At 43.4% G+C, this 14,804-nt stretch overlaps 1 protein-coding gene across 2 annotated transcripts in view; it reads left to right on the plus strand.

Moving 5' to 3' along the window:
* Nucleotides 1-14,804, plus strand: part of KLHL29 (kelch like family member 29) — a 405,487-nt gene that overhangs the window by 377,784 nt on the left and 12,899 nt on the right. Inside the window, exons 12-13 of one of the 2 annotated variants that reach the window (XM_055714310.1) lie at nucleotides 4,318-4,511; nucleotides 12,795-12,939. In XM_055714310.1, coding sequence (XP_055570285.1) covers nucleotides 4,318-4,511; nucleotides 12,795-12,939 — 339 coding nt within the window. The remainder of the gene's footprint in view (nucleotides 1-4,317; nucleotides 4,512-12,794; nucleotides 12,940-14,804) is intronic. The other variant, XM_055714311.1, reaches the window with a different exon arrangement.

The raw sequence follows: 14,804 nt of genomic DNA on the forward strand, positions 1-14,804 counted from the left end.
AGGTGGTGGAGTCACCATCCCTGGTAGTCTTTGAAAGATGTGTAGATGAGGCACGTTAGAGAGGCATGGTTTAGTGGAGGACTTGGCAGTTCTGGGTTAGGACTTGATGATCTCAAAGGTCCTTTCCAACCTAAATGATTCTATGAATCTATGATGTCTTAAGAAAAATACATAGCCTTGTCCAAGAATAGTTTCATAAGCTGCTCAGAACAGTCAGAAAAAAATGAAAAAGGCAAACAATAGTAATCCTTTAATGTGATTTTAAACAATTGAATTGAATCATCTGAATAGCAGATCAATATGACACTGTACGGCTGTTTTTTTAAATAGCAGCTTTCCTGCAAACAGAATTAAGTATTGTGTAAGAAACTGGAGGGTGCATGTCTGTAAGTGACTGACCATGATGTAAGGACTTTATAACGTGAATAAATGAAGATACTCATCTAACTGTTAAACCTAGGAGAGAAATTAAGAGGTTAATAAGAGAAAAAAAATACTGTTTGCAGGTACTGAAGAGGTCAAATTTCAAGAAGGCAGAGAAGCAAATGGCACACCTTGAAATGAAGGGCTTTCAGCTGTTAATACTGAGGTGGTAGGGAAAGAGCAAGAAAGGAGGCATTGAACAAAGTAAGTGAAGCAAGAGGAAGATCAGGCCCACAGATGAAATTCTAAGAGTGGAGAGTTGTGGAAACCAGCAAGGTTATTTCTGTGTGTGCTCTCTTCAAGCCTGGGTTGTATTTTCTGCTGGGTTCAGATCATTTACCATATCACAGGTATAAAAGTAATACACAAACCAAAGGATAGTGACTGCAGAAGGGTCAGGTGAGATGACGGTGCTCGGTGCATGTAAAGTGACAGGTGGGGACACGCATCTGGCAGGCATGGGAAGCCTGATGTATGGTGCTTGGCAGGGCCGTGGACCACAGGGTTGCAGGGACTGCTCTGGGGGCAGAGGAAGGCACGCAAGGGCATCTGTGTAAAACCACGTGTGAGTCTGTAGCGTGCAAGAGCTGCAAAACCAGCAGCCAGTCATGTGAAAGGAGGTGTCCTTGAAGTTTCAAGTTCAGCAGATTGGATGGGCTTGGTAGGCCCCTAGCCAAGGACAAGCATGGATACACCGGGACTGGAGGGAGCAGTGGAGGAGAGGGAAGAAAAACCTTTGCTTGGCTTGCAGCCAGCTCCCGTTAAGTCTCCATCTATGGCTTCAAACAGGGGAATCAAATGCAAAGCTTGACTAATGGAAAGAGATCAAAGTGATTATTCTTTAAATCAGTTCCCTCCCCACTGGCCCCTTAGCAGAGCCGGTGTTACAAGCAGCCAAGGACCCCCACTAGCACTAGTGGCGGTGGAGTGACAGCAGTGCCAGAGATGACAGGACAGATGGAAAGGCCCTAGGGCAGAGAGGTAAAGCAGGTGTCATTATTTCCTGTCCTGGAAGGTTAGAAAGATTCAACTTTATTCATTTTTAAACCAATTTAGTTAATCTGGTGCAAATCCTTGTGTGAACACATTAAGAGCTGACTTGAGATAGACCAAAATGATGGAAACCTGCCTTGCAGAGACTTAAGGAGCTTAGACTGCTTAGTTTATCCCATAGAAGGTGAAGAGGTGACTTTACTATTTTCTGCAAGTCCATATGTGAAAGAGAGCAGACAGCTTTATAATCCAACAGGAAAAAAAAAATAAAACAAACCTTACTTTCTGGTGGGTGGGAACTGAAGCAAAACAGAGACCAGAAATCAGGTCTGCAGTTTTGCAAGGAAGGAGTGAACCAGAGCAATAAACCCCAGAGGGGATGGAGGGACTTGATGGACAGGTATCAGGAAGCCTTGAAGGCACCAATTTCTCTTCTTCAGCCCCAGGTGTAAGTTAGGGACTTGAGGATTGCTTCACCGAGCAGCCTATGTAAAACCCATGTTGGATGCCTGTGTTATGCAGACAAGGACTTGCTTCCACCTGCTTTATGGTTCACTGGTTTCTTTTAAACCAAATGACGCTCAAGACACTTGCATCTATACCCACTAGATTTGCAGCCTTTGGCTTTCATCAGATGAAGTGAAACTGGTTATTTTTGGTTTCCTGGTGGCAGACGGAGAAGGGTAGGAGAAAGAAAGATCAATTCTGACATCACAGAGTGTAAAAGAAGGACAGTGAAAGTGGATGAAAAATGGGGTCTGAGGGACCTGTGGTCCCAATAGTGAAATTCATCTAGAAAAAGGGTGATTGGTTTTGTAGTTTGAACTTTTCTTCGATATTCCCATAGATATGGTCCTCAACCACACTCAGCCCCCAGCATATGTGAAGGATACAACCTCTCCTTATAACTGCTCCTTCCCAAAAACGTAGATCAGAATGTCATTGGCAGGAACATATCTGTCTGGGGAGCTGTGGTCTGCTAGGTACTTCTGCCAGCACCAGGGGAGGCAGTGTGGCTGCTCACCATTGCGTCTCAGACCACTTCAACTGGCTGCAGATGTTCCTGGTACTAAGTCAGAGTGGTTGTTGTGAGACAATATATTATCAGGTGACAGGTATAATTTATATCTTAGAAGCCAAGGAACCAGAAAGGAACATTAGATAGTTCTTCTCAGCTGTATTGCTTTTCCCAGTTTCTAATCAATTATAACCAATTTCTTAATAAGGCATCAAGAATTAAATTACCAAGTACCAAATGACTGCATTAGCTAAGTTAGAAAAGTGTAAACCAAAATTATGTGAGATTTTTGCATATCTGCTAGGATGGATGCGAGTGCTGCCCCACGTGCTGTGGGCAAATGTAGAAGATGCAGCATATGGTGCTTTACCTGGAGGAGTTGCTTGTGCAAAATGCATCAGCAGGTTCAGGTTTGGCACCAAAACGTTAAGAATCAGCCCAGTATAGGTGTGTCGCCTTGAATGCTCTCAGCACCATATTGTTTAGTCTTGTTATATTTGTCCCCTTTCATCACTTGCAGATGAATTTAATTTCTCAGGAACTAATATAGAGCATTGTACAAGGCAGTTCTCCGTGCTTATTATAAGCGACTTCCCTATTATTTTTTTTTAGTTAAAGTTTGCCTCCCTCTTGCTTTTGCTTCAGTTTTATGAGTGTGTTAATTACTTTCAGTTATATTACGTGGAAATTCATTAATGCATTTTCATTAAGCACAATATTTTGTGCTGTTTCCATCATTTATATAATTTCTCACTTCTATTTTCCCCAGATTCAGGCAGTGAGAATTGGAGGGACATGTTGCAAAGGGAGAATTCTCCTGTTGCTAAATCAATTTTTTACATATGGGTTCATGGCCAAGGATTTATTTCATGTTTGCACATTGCATATCACTAATATTAAGAGCAAAAGCCCTGAGTGGGTGATGAGGGCTTCTGTTCTTGCAGTCAACAATTCTGGATAATCACTACGCAGGAAACTACTATCTGACTGAATGTGCCATTATGTGGAAATACAGAAGCCTAAAATTCACATTATTTGCCACTGTCTCCAATACTCATTTTAGGGCAGCTATTTGGATCCCTGCCACATTATCTTTAAAAAAAATTATGTCTGTACTTGTGACATTGTCTAAAATGAATCTTCATCCGTGGATTATTAACTGCACATCCCTTATGGTCAATGGCTTAATTAAATCAGATACTGATGACCTTAAAACTAATTTAGCACTTTCATGCATACTCTTTTCTGTTTGCTTCATGTCAAATATGGATGCAATGGTGAAATCTTATTCCAGCATTAACGTTTACAGCATCCTGCAATGAAGCACAGTAGTTCGGTTTGCACAATGAAAATTAAATAGAAGCAACTTATTCCAGCACAAAATGTGTGTCACTGGTCAGTTAACTAGAGTAAAAAGAGCTATCGTGTTGCATTATGTTGCAGGTGAGATGTGTTCCACAAGCTGAACAATTGAAGTATATTAACAGTTGCCTGCCTGCGGTCGCTATTGGATATCACTGCACTGATTTGCAAGAATAATCTCATTGTATACTCATTAAAAGAAATTAATTAGTGGAAGACATCTCAACAAAGATGTCCTGAGTTTCTTTAGCTTGGACTATAATGAGATTTGAGAGGCATCTACAGAAAATAGAACCAGCTTTCTCTGGGCTTTTCTCAATGTTTTAAAAGCTTAGGAAAAGCATTAATTACACTGTTTACCAAGTGGCTGAATTTGTAGGATGTGAAAAAATGCATTTCCACCTCTGCTTTTTTTCTGCTTGTCAAGCTGCCTTTCTGTTATATCCCAGCCTGCTTTCTCTGCCTGTCTATCCTGCCCAGTTTTGCGTCATCTCAGCTCACTCCAACTGCTGTTGTCCTAGGTACGATACAATAACCAACCAGTGGGAGACCATTGCTCCTCTGCCAAAGGCTGTGCATTCAGCTGCTGCAACCGTTTGTGGTGGGAAGATCTACGTCTTCGGTGGGGTGAACGAAGCCGGCCGAGCTGCGGGGGTCTTGCAGTCCTACATCCCTCAGACTAATTCATGGAGTTTTATAGAGTCTCCGATGATCGGTAAGGGATGCGTGGTGTCAGAGTAAACCCTTATTACAACAGAAATCTCTGTGCTACAGGTATTTTAATACCTTCGTAGAAAGGAAATGCATTGGGGGGGTGGGGGGAGATATGTTTATAACATATTGGCAGGAATGCATGGTATATTATACCACAGAGAGGCAATTATCTGGATCTTTACTGAAGGCAATTGTCACTCATTAATACAGCTAGTTATCAGCTAGAAGTGATGAGTTCAAAGTAGAGGAGAAAGGAAAGCAGTCATTAGATATGGACAACTAGTAATTTTAGATCCAAAAAATTGCTAAGTGCAGTGAAACTTCATCCTGGCATCATGTGTTGCTCCATGCAGCTTTACAACACTGCTTAGTTAATGAATTATTACTCATGAGCTTGTTAAAATACCGTCTCTCCTGTGGGAAGTGGCAGTCATTCTTAACTGGGATTTATTAGTGTTGTCCACAGGCATACGTGCTTCAGAGGCTGAAATCTCCAAGACATGTAGATTATTAAAACTGTGGTTATTAGTTTATGAAACCCTTGAGCTCACAGAACATTTTACTGCATAAAGAGCAAGATGACAGGCCAGATTTTCCAACGTACCAGGCAACGTCAGAGGTGCAGACTTCCTTCCAAAATCAGAATAGCACTCAGAAGTTTGCAACTTATTTGCTTTCTGTGGTGATTTGCACCCTGAGTGTTTAGGCTGCTCTTTTGGAAATGAGGTTTAGTGTTCAGCCTCACAGAGGTGTTACTGCAGGGTAACAGCCGACCTGGGCCACCTGCTTTGGCAGCCTTTGGTCTGGTGATATTCAAGTGGCCAAAGAAACAGCAGTGGTACAGTCATTGCAGAGAAGCTGCTTTAGGGTGGCTTGCTTTTGCATCCTAGAATCATAGAATGGTTTGGGATCTTTAAAGGTCATCTAGTCCAACCCCCCTGCAAAAAGCAGGGACATCTTCAACTAGGTCAGGTTGCTCAGAGCCCTGTCCCACCTGGCCTTGAATGTTTCCAAGGATGGGGCATGTCCAACCTCTCTGGGCAACCTGTTCCAGTGGTTCACCATCCTGAACCTCTCAGTCGTGTTGAAACTGTGACATGAGGTGCTTCTTTTTTGAAAAAATAATTTTCTCATTATTGAGCCTGGCAGAGCAATAGGAGTAGCACGCAATAAATTATAGAAGCACAATTATAAGGCATTCAGGTAAGGCCTAAGCATATTTGGAAAGCTCAGATAAGCTGCTCTTTGTATGGTAGCTTGTTAACAATTACTATGATTCTTTTCTTGGGGTTCCCTAGTAGATCAGGTCATGAGGAGCTGGTACAGCCACGGCCGTAACCTCCCCTGTGCAGACAGCACTGCTGCTTTCCAAGTCCCTTACTGCTGTTTGTGTCCAGCCTAACATAACATGACATGCATATGATGCAGCATGAAGTGCCCAGCGGGAGGGCGTTAACCGGCAAAAGTCATGATTATGTAATACAGCGGTACAAACAACCCTATTGCCTGGTTTTTCCATCACATGGCTACAGCTGCTGCTGTTCATATAATCCACTGACTGACAGTATGAGGTTTTCCTGTACTCACAGTGTATTGCAAAAATGAATGCATTATGCAAAAAGGTATTTCTTTTCCTTACCAAAATAGTACAAGTGCTACAGGAGCTAAGAAGTCATTCCATGGGCTTGTTATATGTCTAGCAGGCATCAACACCATGCGTGCTTGGAAAAAATCATCCTATCCAGGGCTGGGTTCGTCACCCACTGTTGTATTGGACGTGTACTATTATTTCCTAACAAATATACATGAAAGACACTGGTGAAGTTAAAAGAGGGTAGTTATGTTTTCTTGGTGTAAGCAAAGTTAATTAGTTAAGCTGAAGGCATAAAATATATGATAAAATGTGGAGTTGCTCTGTGTCTTTGTTAGGAGATACATAACATCAATTTATTTGCAAATAATGCAGAGTCAGGAAAATTGCAGCCCTGTGGAGAATGTGTGGGAAACTGAACTGATGTGATGCCCGATCTTCACTAAGAGGCAGTGGAAATGTTAGAAATATACTTTAATTTCTCCAGCTCTACAAGAACCATAGCATCACTTGTATTTGTAAAGTATTCCCCAAGAACTGGATGCTACACCAAGTATGGTACAGTCTAAACCAAAGAGAGAGTAGAAGGAGCCTTGGGGTGCTTTTTGCAAAATGGAGCCAAGTTGAATCACTGCTGAGTGCATTTGACAGCCTCAGAGCCCTTTGTGTTGATTTGTGAATTCTTAAGGTGTCCCTCTGAGCTAAGTCAACTGAGCTATCTGATGGTGGGTTGTGTTGTTTAAGGTCACGCCAGATACCAGTGAAACCTCAATGTTTAACCTCAAATAGGACAACAGATTCTTTAAAAGCACCTCAAGCACGCTCAGATATGCAACAGTAGATGCAGGTATTGAAAGTAGCCAAGGTCTCTGGAGATGCTTAGTCCAGTAGTACCTGTCTCAGGTGACTGCGGTATTTTATGATAGTGAGTTGAACGCAGTATGACACATGTTTGAACCCAACAGGTTCATCTCTTCCATAGCATCGTGTGCCCACCTGACCCGAGGCAACACTGGCATCAACGTGGCAAGGGGAAGGGTCATTTTTTGGCTAATCTGAATGGAAGTGAAACAGGCTGGATACTGACATCCTGCCTGTGCAGAGGAGATACAGAATAGGGATGGATAGCAAGTCCATGCAGCTCAGCCACTGCTCTCTTCTGCCTGGATGTCTTCTAGGAATAAGCAAATTCACTCCCAGTTTCCATTTATTCTTTAGCCTCCACCTGCCAGGAGGTGCTGGGAGGTAGATGCCTGCACGCATTAGGTATGACACTAGGCTCACCAACACGTCGCACATGGGTGCTGTGATAGCCTTTGGGTAGGTGTTGATTACACAAATCCATGTTTGGAGAGGAGAAGGTGCCCCATCCTTTGCCCTGCATCTGTCCTCCCCACCTTTGGAGTTGGCAGGTGTTCCTGCAGCCGTGTAGCCCACAGCTTGATGTTACTGGGGTAATGGAGCCTCCCAGGGCAAGTAAACCACCTGGCACATCCCTTTCTTGCATTTTGAGCTGAAAGAGGTTTGCTGCTCTTCAGCCAAAGTCCTACAACAGTAAATGAACCCAGGCAACATACTTGCAGCACCTGCCTTTCCATTTCTTGCCAGGCTGTCTTATATAGCTCTGCTAAAAATGTATTACATTCCCAGCTTCCTGAGGTTTGTCTTATTTAACAAGATGGCCATAGACATGTTGAAATCGGTGATTGCAAGTAAGATTAATTATCTTATCACTGCCTTTTAGTTCATTTTATGCCTTCATGCCAGCGCACTAAAATATACTGGGTTTTGATACCCTGAACAGTCAGTGCCTGTACTGGTTGAAGTGCAGATTTTGATTAATGTTTATGTCTTGTAATTAAACCAATTTATCGTCACCACTATTAAATTTTAAAATCTGGTGAGAACTGTGAGAACACAGCTCAAAGATCTATGGGTATTTCTGGTTTCTAATCCAAGTATCTAGTTCCTTCACCATACCATTTACTCCTGCCATGTGTCCGACCAAAGTGGTACAATCACGGAGCAAGGAATGCAAGCAATATCTGGAAAACAGCATTAGCAGCATCTGTACATTTTTACTGCACTGTCCCATGGCTTATTTTGGTTAAAATGCATAATCATTCCCTTGAATTTATTTTTGGATTTTACAAGAAAAATCAGATATAAGTCTTGGCCCTCTCCCCAAGATCAGTAGTTCGGTACCCATGTGTGGGTTTTGCCAGCTCTCACCTAGAAGTCTCAAAGCAATGAGTCTTTCATCTCATCCTTCAACGTGTTTTTCTTCCCATGACTAGTTCCAAGTGTTTTTCCCACTAGTAAGCTTGAATTTTACTTTCCTTACCTCACCCATTTCTCCTCTGTATATGCCATATCCTCCATTCAGAATGGTTTTTCCTACTCCTTGATGTGTTGCCCCTGCACATACTTACTCTGCCCTCTACCCAGCCAAGTCAATATTTTTGTGTTTGTCCTTTATCAGATGTCCTCCCTTTCACTTCCTACCTCTGCTTCATCCGTGTGGCTGTGCTTTGTCCAGCTCTCTTCAGTTCATCTACATTTTGCCCGCAAATTTGATGTGAAACTACCCCACGATGGCTGCTGGAGCCCTCTGCTTTGGCTTGGGTGATCCCTGCCACACATACACAAAATGCAGCATTTTCAAGCAAGGACACTCAACTTTGGGGTGTCTGAGGCGGGTTTGCTCAAGGGTCACTGGGGAAACCACAGGGCCCTGCAACTAGTTGTGTGGTTATGAGAAATCAGCTAAGAGGAGAGCACTGTGCCAGCAGAGCTGACATCTGAGACCCTGCTGTTAATTGCAGTATCTGCAGTCTGGCCTCACAAGCTATGTTAAAGATCAGACCAAAGTCTGCCAGCTGCTGCAGGACGTTATGTTATCCATTACTGTGCCATTCTTGGGCTTGTCTGAATAGTATTCAGGGAGGAGAAGAGGCACTTACTATAAAAAGCAGATTTCGTCTGTATTAACTAGTCTCCTTTCTCCAATCTGCTTCATCATGTGCATCAACTCCCTGACCGGCCATCCGTACCTACAGGGACACCCTTCGGCTGGAATTATATCTGGACTGGTGGCATGCCTGCATTTCTTCCTCCCGATAAAAATGTTTGACTAGTTTGGCTTTAATAACTGTTTTCCATATGAAGTGCTGCTGCCGTTCATTGAAACACCACTTCTGTCTCTGACCGAGTACTTTACTGGAAGGCAACATAAGATCTCTAAGCAATCATGGAATGGAAAGCAGAAATGTGCTACTTGACCATAGAATGTACCGAGAGATACGACAGCCACAAAACACATCACAGACAGCATGCTGTTGTTACTAAATGAGGAGCACACAAGTAGGTTAAATTACCAACCCCATGTGAAGTACACCTCCGGCTCAAGGGTTGTCGTTAAGTGCATACCCCTTCCTGCAATGACCTGTCACTAGAACAGAAATACTTGTGTATTTTCCTATAGCAACAGCAAAGGAGAGTGATGTTATGATGTTATCCACTTGGAGAGAAGCGTACCTTTCATCTATTATTTCCTTTACATTTATTCTGCCTTTTAATCTCAAGTGTGCTTGCTGTCCTGGACAAATGCAATTTAAGATTTTCCAGACTGAAATGGATTAGTATATCCTACAGCCCCACACTTCAGTTCTGTAGGTGAAAGGAGGCTGCTTCTCTGTTTCCATGCTTCCTCTCCCCTCTCTTTCCTCCCTCCAGCACACTTTTGAAATACCCAATGTCCCCGCTGTATCCCGCAGGAAGCCTCTGACCCACACAAGTTCAGATTCATCCCCAGTAGCACCAACTGAAAACCCAAGAAGTCCAACCAGAACATGCTTTTGCAAAATTAGGCTCCGTAGCCATCCACCTTGCACCACAAGCACATTAAGGACTTCAGAGCAGTGACAGAAGTTGGAGTGTCCTAAGTGTTTACATGAGGTTACCAAGCTCTGGAAAGGACAGGGGAAGAGTGAGGGTAGCACCTGGGATGAAGTAAAGTTAAAGACTGAAGGTGGTCATCCACACCCAGGTAGCAGGAATGATGCCTTGAGTTTTCCAAGCTCCCTGTATCCATGAAGAATTTCTGCCTCCATGGTGACAAAACAAAAATAAAACCCACTGTTTTCCCTCTACCTCTCTCTGGAGGGGTGTCCCGCTTGTCTTTCTGCCATATCTTCATCAGGATCAGGAGACTTTGCTGTGAACTTCTCCCTTCCTGAAAGAAACAGCAGAGATTTCTCTGTTTCTCTCTCCCAGGCTTACTTTATAGCAATTCATGAAATTGTAGCTAAAGACGAAACAGATACAAAACAACAGATAGATGATGTATTGAAAAATTGATGAGAATCAAACACGATTGCCTCTTAAAAAAAAAGAAAAAAAAAATATCAGACTGTCTGCCTATTTAAAAAGAAGGGGAAAAAAAGTCACTATAAAAATAACCAAAGGGTTTCCCTCTCTTTCTTTAACAAAAAGGAATGTGAAGTCAGTGATTCAGTCTCCTGAGAAGTCGCTGTTTCTTCCTTGAGGGAGCCCCAAATAATTTCCCTGTGAGATCTGGGAGCTGAGATATTTTTTTTTTAATGCAAGAGTTTTGTTCTCCTTCAAAACAGTGCTAGTCAAAGAAAAGAAAAAGGAAAAGCAGGAAGATGTGATAATTAAATATGGAAAATTTCTGATGAATATCTTAACTGGAAAAAATGTCACATATGCAAGTCTGATTTGGAAACGGATGCGAGCCGGGTTGTTAGGACAGATAAGTCTTTCTGATGAATTATAGTGGCTTAGTGGCACTGAGAAGAAACTGAATACTCCTTGTTCTATTTTCTGGATGAATTAGTTTCTTCCCATCTGTTCCCAAGGATCAGTGACATTTTCCTAATACATCCGTGGTTTTTTGACATATGCCTGTAGATACTCAGCATAATAGGAGCCCAACTTTAACCCGTAACACGTTTTGCCTGTTTTCATGCTGGGTGCCGCACCCATGTACGTCCCCCTGGGCACACACCAACATGGGGTGAGATGAACTGAGCCAGACCACCCCACGGCCATGCTGGAACAGCAGCAGACACCACAAAACCATTATTTTCCTTCTAGTTTAACCAGTTCAAACCTCAGTTAAGGAAATTGCCTCTTGTGGAGATGTTCATCATCAGCTTTTGCTTAACTCCGGTCAAATTAAATCTCTTGTTAAATATTTAATGGAATAAGGTGATTTTACAAGAACCTCAGGGTTACAATGCCAGTCATGCAAGAGGCAAGCAAATGCCACAAGTAAAACTGCCGGGGCTGGTTTAAGCACATCTCTTTCTGTGTCCGTAAAACAGCACAGTCACAGTGTTACAGATCTGAGAGGAACATACAGAGCCCTTCAATGTTACGTAGAGGCTGTTAGCAGAGATGTAAGAGCATAGTAAAGATGATATCACACCTCCTCTCCGGCGTGCTGCCCCAGCTCCCCACGCTGGGGAGGGGAGTTGCAGGGGCTGAAGCCAGCAGGACTGTGTCCAGGCTGATTCTCCGCTGGAGATTTAAGAGGATCAACCTTTTCTGAGCATATAAAAATGCAGACTTTGGAGAGGCTTTAACTTACAGCTCTGTATGGGGAATTTTTATGTGTCCCCTGACAGCAGGATAGCCACCCAGGAAACATCTGCTTCATGCCCCAAAGGGCTCAAGCCCTTGCTTCCTAGAGAACTGGTTGTGAGGCTTATTTTAACTCCAATAAAGCAATGTATTTTCCTGTCTTTTGTTCCCAGACGTTGCTGATTGGTTTCACTGAAATGTTGATTAAAAAAACTGTATCGCATCCAGACAGACACCATCATGAGAAATTTCAGCCCAACTGGCTCATATTTAATAATGTACATATGGCGTGCTAGCAGCATACGGGACAAGTGAACTAATTAAATTAGAATTATTTTATTTGATAATTTATCGTTAGTTTTACCAATATTTCCAATAATGCCGCAGCTAACACAAGACTTTTAAAGCATCCTTGGAAGCTCTGTTTGAACTTGTCTTAGGGTAAGGGAGTTGCTTAATTTCAAACTCCAACTCACACAGTCCATTGCTAAAATACAGGACTGCTCAGAGGTACACACACATCTGAAAATAAAAATGCAGTGGATTTACGTGATAGATGAAGGGGAAAATAAAATAGGGACTCAGAAAATTTTCTGGATTATGTGGGTGACCTTCCCACAAGCAAAAGCAGAATACAAAAGAGAATCAACTACTGGATATTACTAAGCATGTCTCTGCACTGTGGGTTTCTTCTGTACTTAGCCACTGCACAGGCACGGGAAGCATCTGAGTTAAAATTTGCAGCAATTCAAAATTCTGAAACACCTTGACATCTTAATTTCATATTAAAGAAAGAGTGGAGCTTTCACAGTGACTCCATTAGGCTTTGGGAGTGGATAATTGTACTTTAGGAGTTTAGAGGGAGGTGCATACTGGGGGTTGAAGGACTGGTGAACTTTAAAAGTGCCTTTGAGAACTTGGGGAGAGGAGAAAAAAAAGCAGGGAAGGTTTCCTCATTTTTTCTTTCCCTAGCCTTGGAGGTTTAGAGAAGCGTGACTTATCTATAAATAAGGGGAATGTATAAACAAAAAAACAGTCTCCAAACCTGAGCCTAAAACTGATCTCAGTGTTGCTTTCCATTGACAGATAACAAATATGCTCCTGCAGTCACTCTCAATGGGTTCATCTTTATTCTTGGAGGAGCTTATGCACGAGCAACCACCATCTATGACCCAGAGAAAGGCAATATTAAAGCAGGTCCCAACATGAACCACTCCAGGCAGTTCTGCAGGTGAGAAAAACCATTAAAACTGAATTACCGGTGCCCTAACATTTTCTGCTGATAAATAAGCTAATGTAACCTAACAGTGAAGGGGAGAGGGGAAGGGAGATGGTGTACCATCTGGGGGTTTTCTTCATCTCTTTTTTGTACATGTTCAGGGGTGCAGCATTTCCCAAAGTGCACATCCAGGACCCTATTATGGTTCATGTGTCTCCTCATGTTCAGACACGATGGATTGCGGGGAGGGACCTGTATTGGGCTCCTCCTGTGGCTACAGGAATGCTGTTTTCCTCAGTTTGCCGTGTGTAACCCGAGGATGTTGAATACCCACTGCAGGAGAGACCACCATAATGCAGAACATGTTTTTGCTAACTAGCTAAAAGATCCTTGAAAGAAAAAAAAAACTTGAGTAAGCACCACACACTGGTATTGATTACTATTATTTATGACGTGCTTTTGATTGCTTTTTGGGCTCGCTTCCCTGATCGCGGTCACAGGTTTAACAAACTTAACAAAGTTGGCTGACAAAAATAAAACTTGGCACCCATCGCAGGTACTGGCAAAACTTAAAGGCCTTTTAAAAAGTATTAGGTGGCTGTTACAGAAAGACAGGTTTGTTTCAGGCTTTATACAGTGCCAGCCCCTCACAGGGCAGGTCCCCGTGCTGGGGGACGGCTGAGCTATTAGTTTTGCAGGGAAAAGCCATCGCTGGTCCGTGAACGCTGCTGTGGGCGCAGGGCGAGGGCTCGTCACCCACGTCCAGCGCGGCAGCGTCTGGAGGCACTGAGCAAAACCAGGGCAGAGGGGGGGTGCGGGGGAAGGGCCCGAGCAAAACCCTGCCTGGGGTGGGAGGAGGAGCAGCGATGGGGCAGCAGCTGGCCCCGCAACCGACCCACCCATGACTCCCAAAAGTTCGGCCAGCAGCTCTGCTCCTTGCCCCAGGGGTGTCCCTTGCCCCCGTCCTATGGCCGAAAAACACCTGCACGTTTTAACTTGCTGCCTTTAACCTTTTGCTTTGATGCAGATGAGAAAACTCCTTTTTTAAGAAGGCATGCTCGGGTTTTCCTCGGTTTGCTGGGGTTTTTTTTTTTTCCCCCGGGGTTTGCCTTTTTTTTCCTTTTCTTTTATGAATTTAAGGAGCGCCCTCTCTTGGCACCTGAAACACAAGGTGCTGTCAGCCAAGGGGCGCAGCCGCCGCTCGGGCCCGGCTGGCCGCAGCTGTGCGCATCCCGTGCTAAGGGCAGATCTTCCCGTCCCCCTGCTCTAGCAAGAGGCAGAGCATGATGAGGAGAAGCCTGCTCATCAGTGCTCAGGCAGCTGCTAATGCTATTTTTCTCCTGAAAACCAGAAACAAAGGGTATGATGCTGCGCTGGATTAGGACCTTAACCAGTAAAATTAAATGGCAAGGGACTTGCACATTTAGAGACATCCCTGTATCTTTCCCATAGAGAGGGGTGAACTGCTCTTTGAACATCTCTGTTTTGTAAAACATAACAAAAATCTGTTAATTATGAATCTGGAGCACACTACAAGAGAAACTGCATAGGTGATTGCGTAGGTGAAATTGCAGGGGCTGTTGGCTGAGTGTCTCACCTGAAAACTTCCCAGTGTTTCTAACATGAAGGGATCATTTGCTCTGCACCCTGCAGAAGGGACTCCAGTGGGAGACCTTGTGATGGACCATGAAGAGCAGACAAGAGACCTAAATATTAGCCGCCGCTTAGGCACCATAATAAACTGGCTTTGCTTAAGCAGAATATGACACCCATCCGTAAAAAATAATTTCAAAATTTTAAATGACATTTTTTCTAAAGCCTAAAGCAATAGTGGACTGGAAACCTGTAGTGGGATAGCCACCAAAAAAAGGAATAGT

The sequence above is a fragment of the Falco cherrug genome, chromosome 6 (genome assembly GCF_023634085.1).
Source record: "Falco cherrug isolate bFalChe1 chromosome 6, bFalChe1.pri, whole genome shotgun sequence".
Taxonomy (NCBI): Eukaryota; Metazoa; Chordata; class Aves; order Falconiformes; family Falconidae; genus Falco; species Falco cherrug.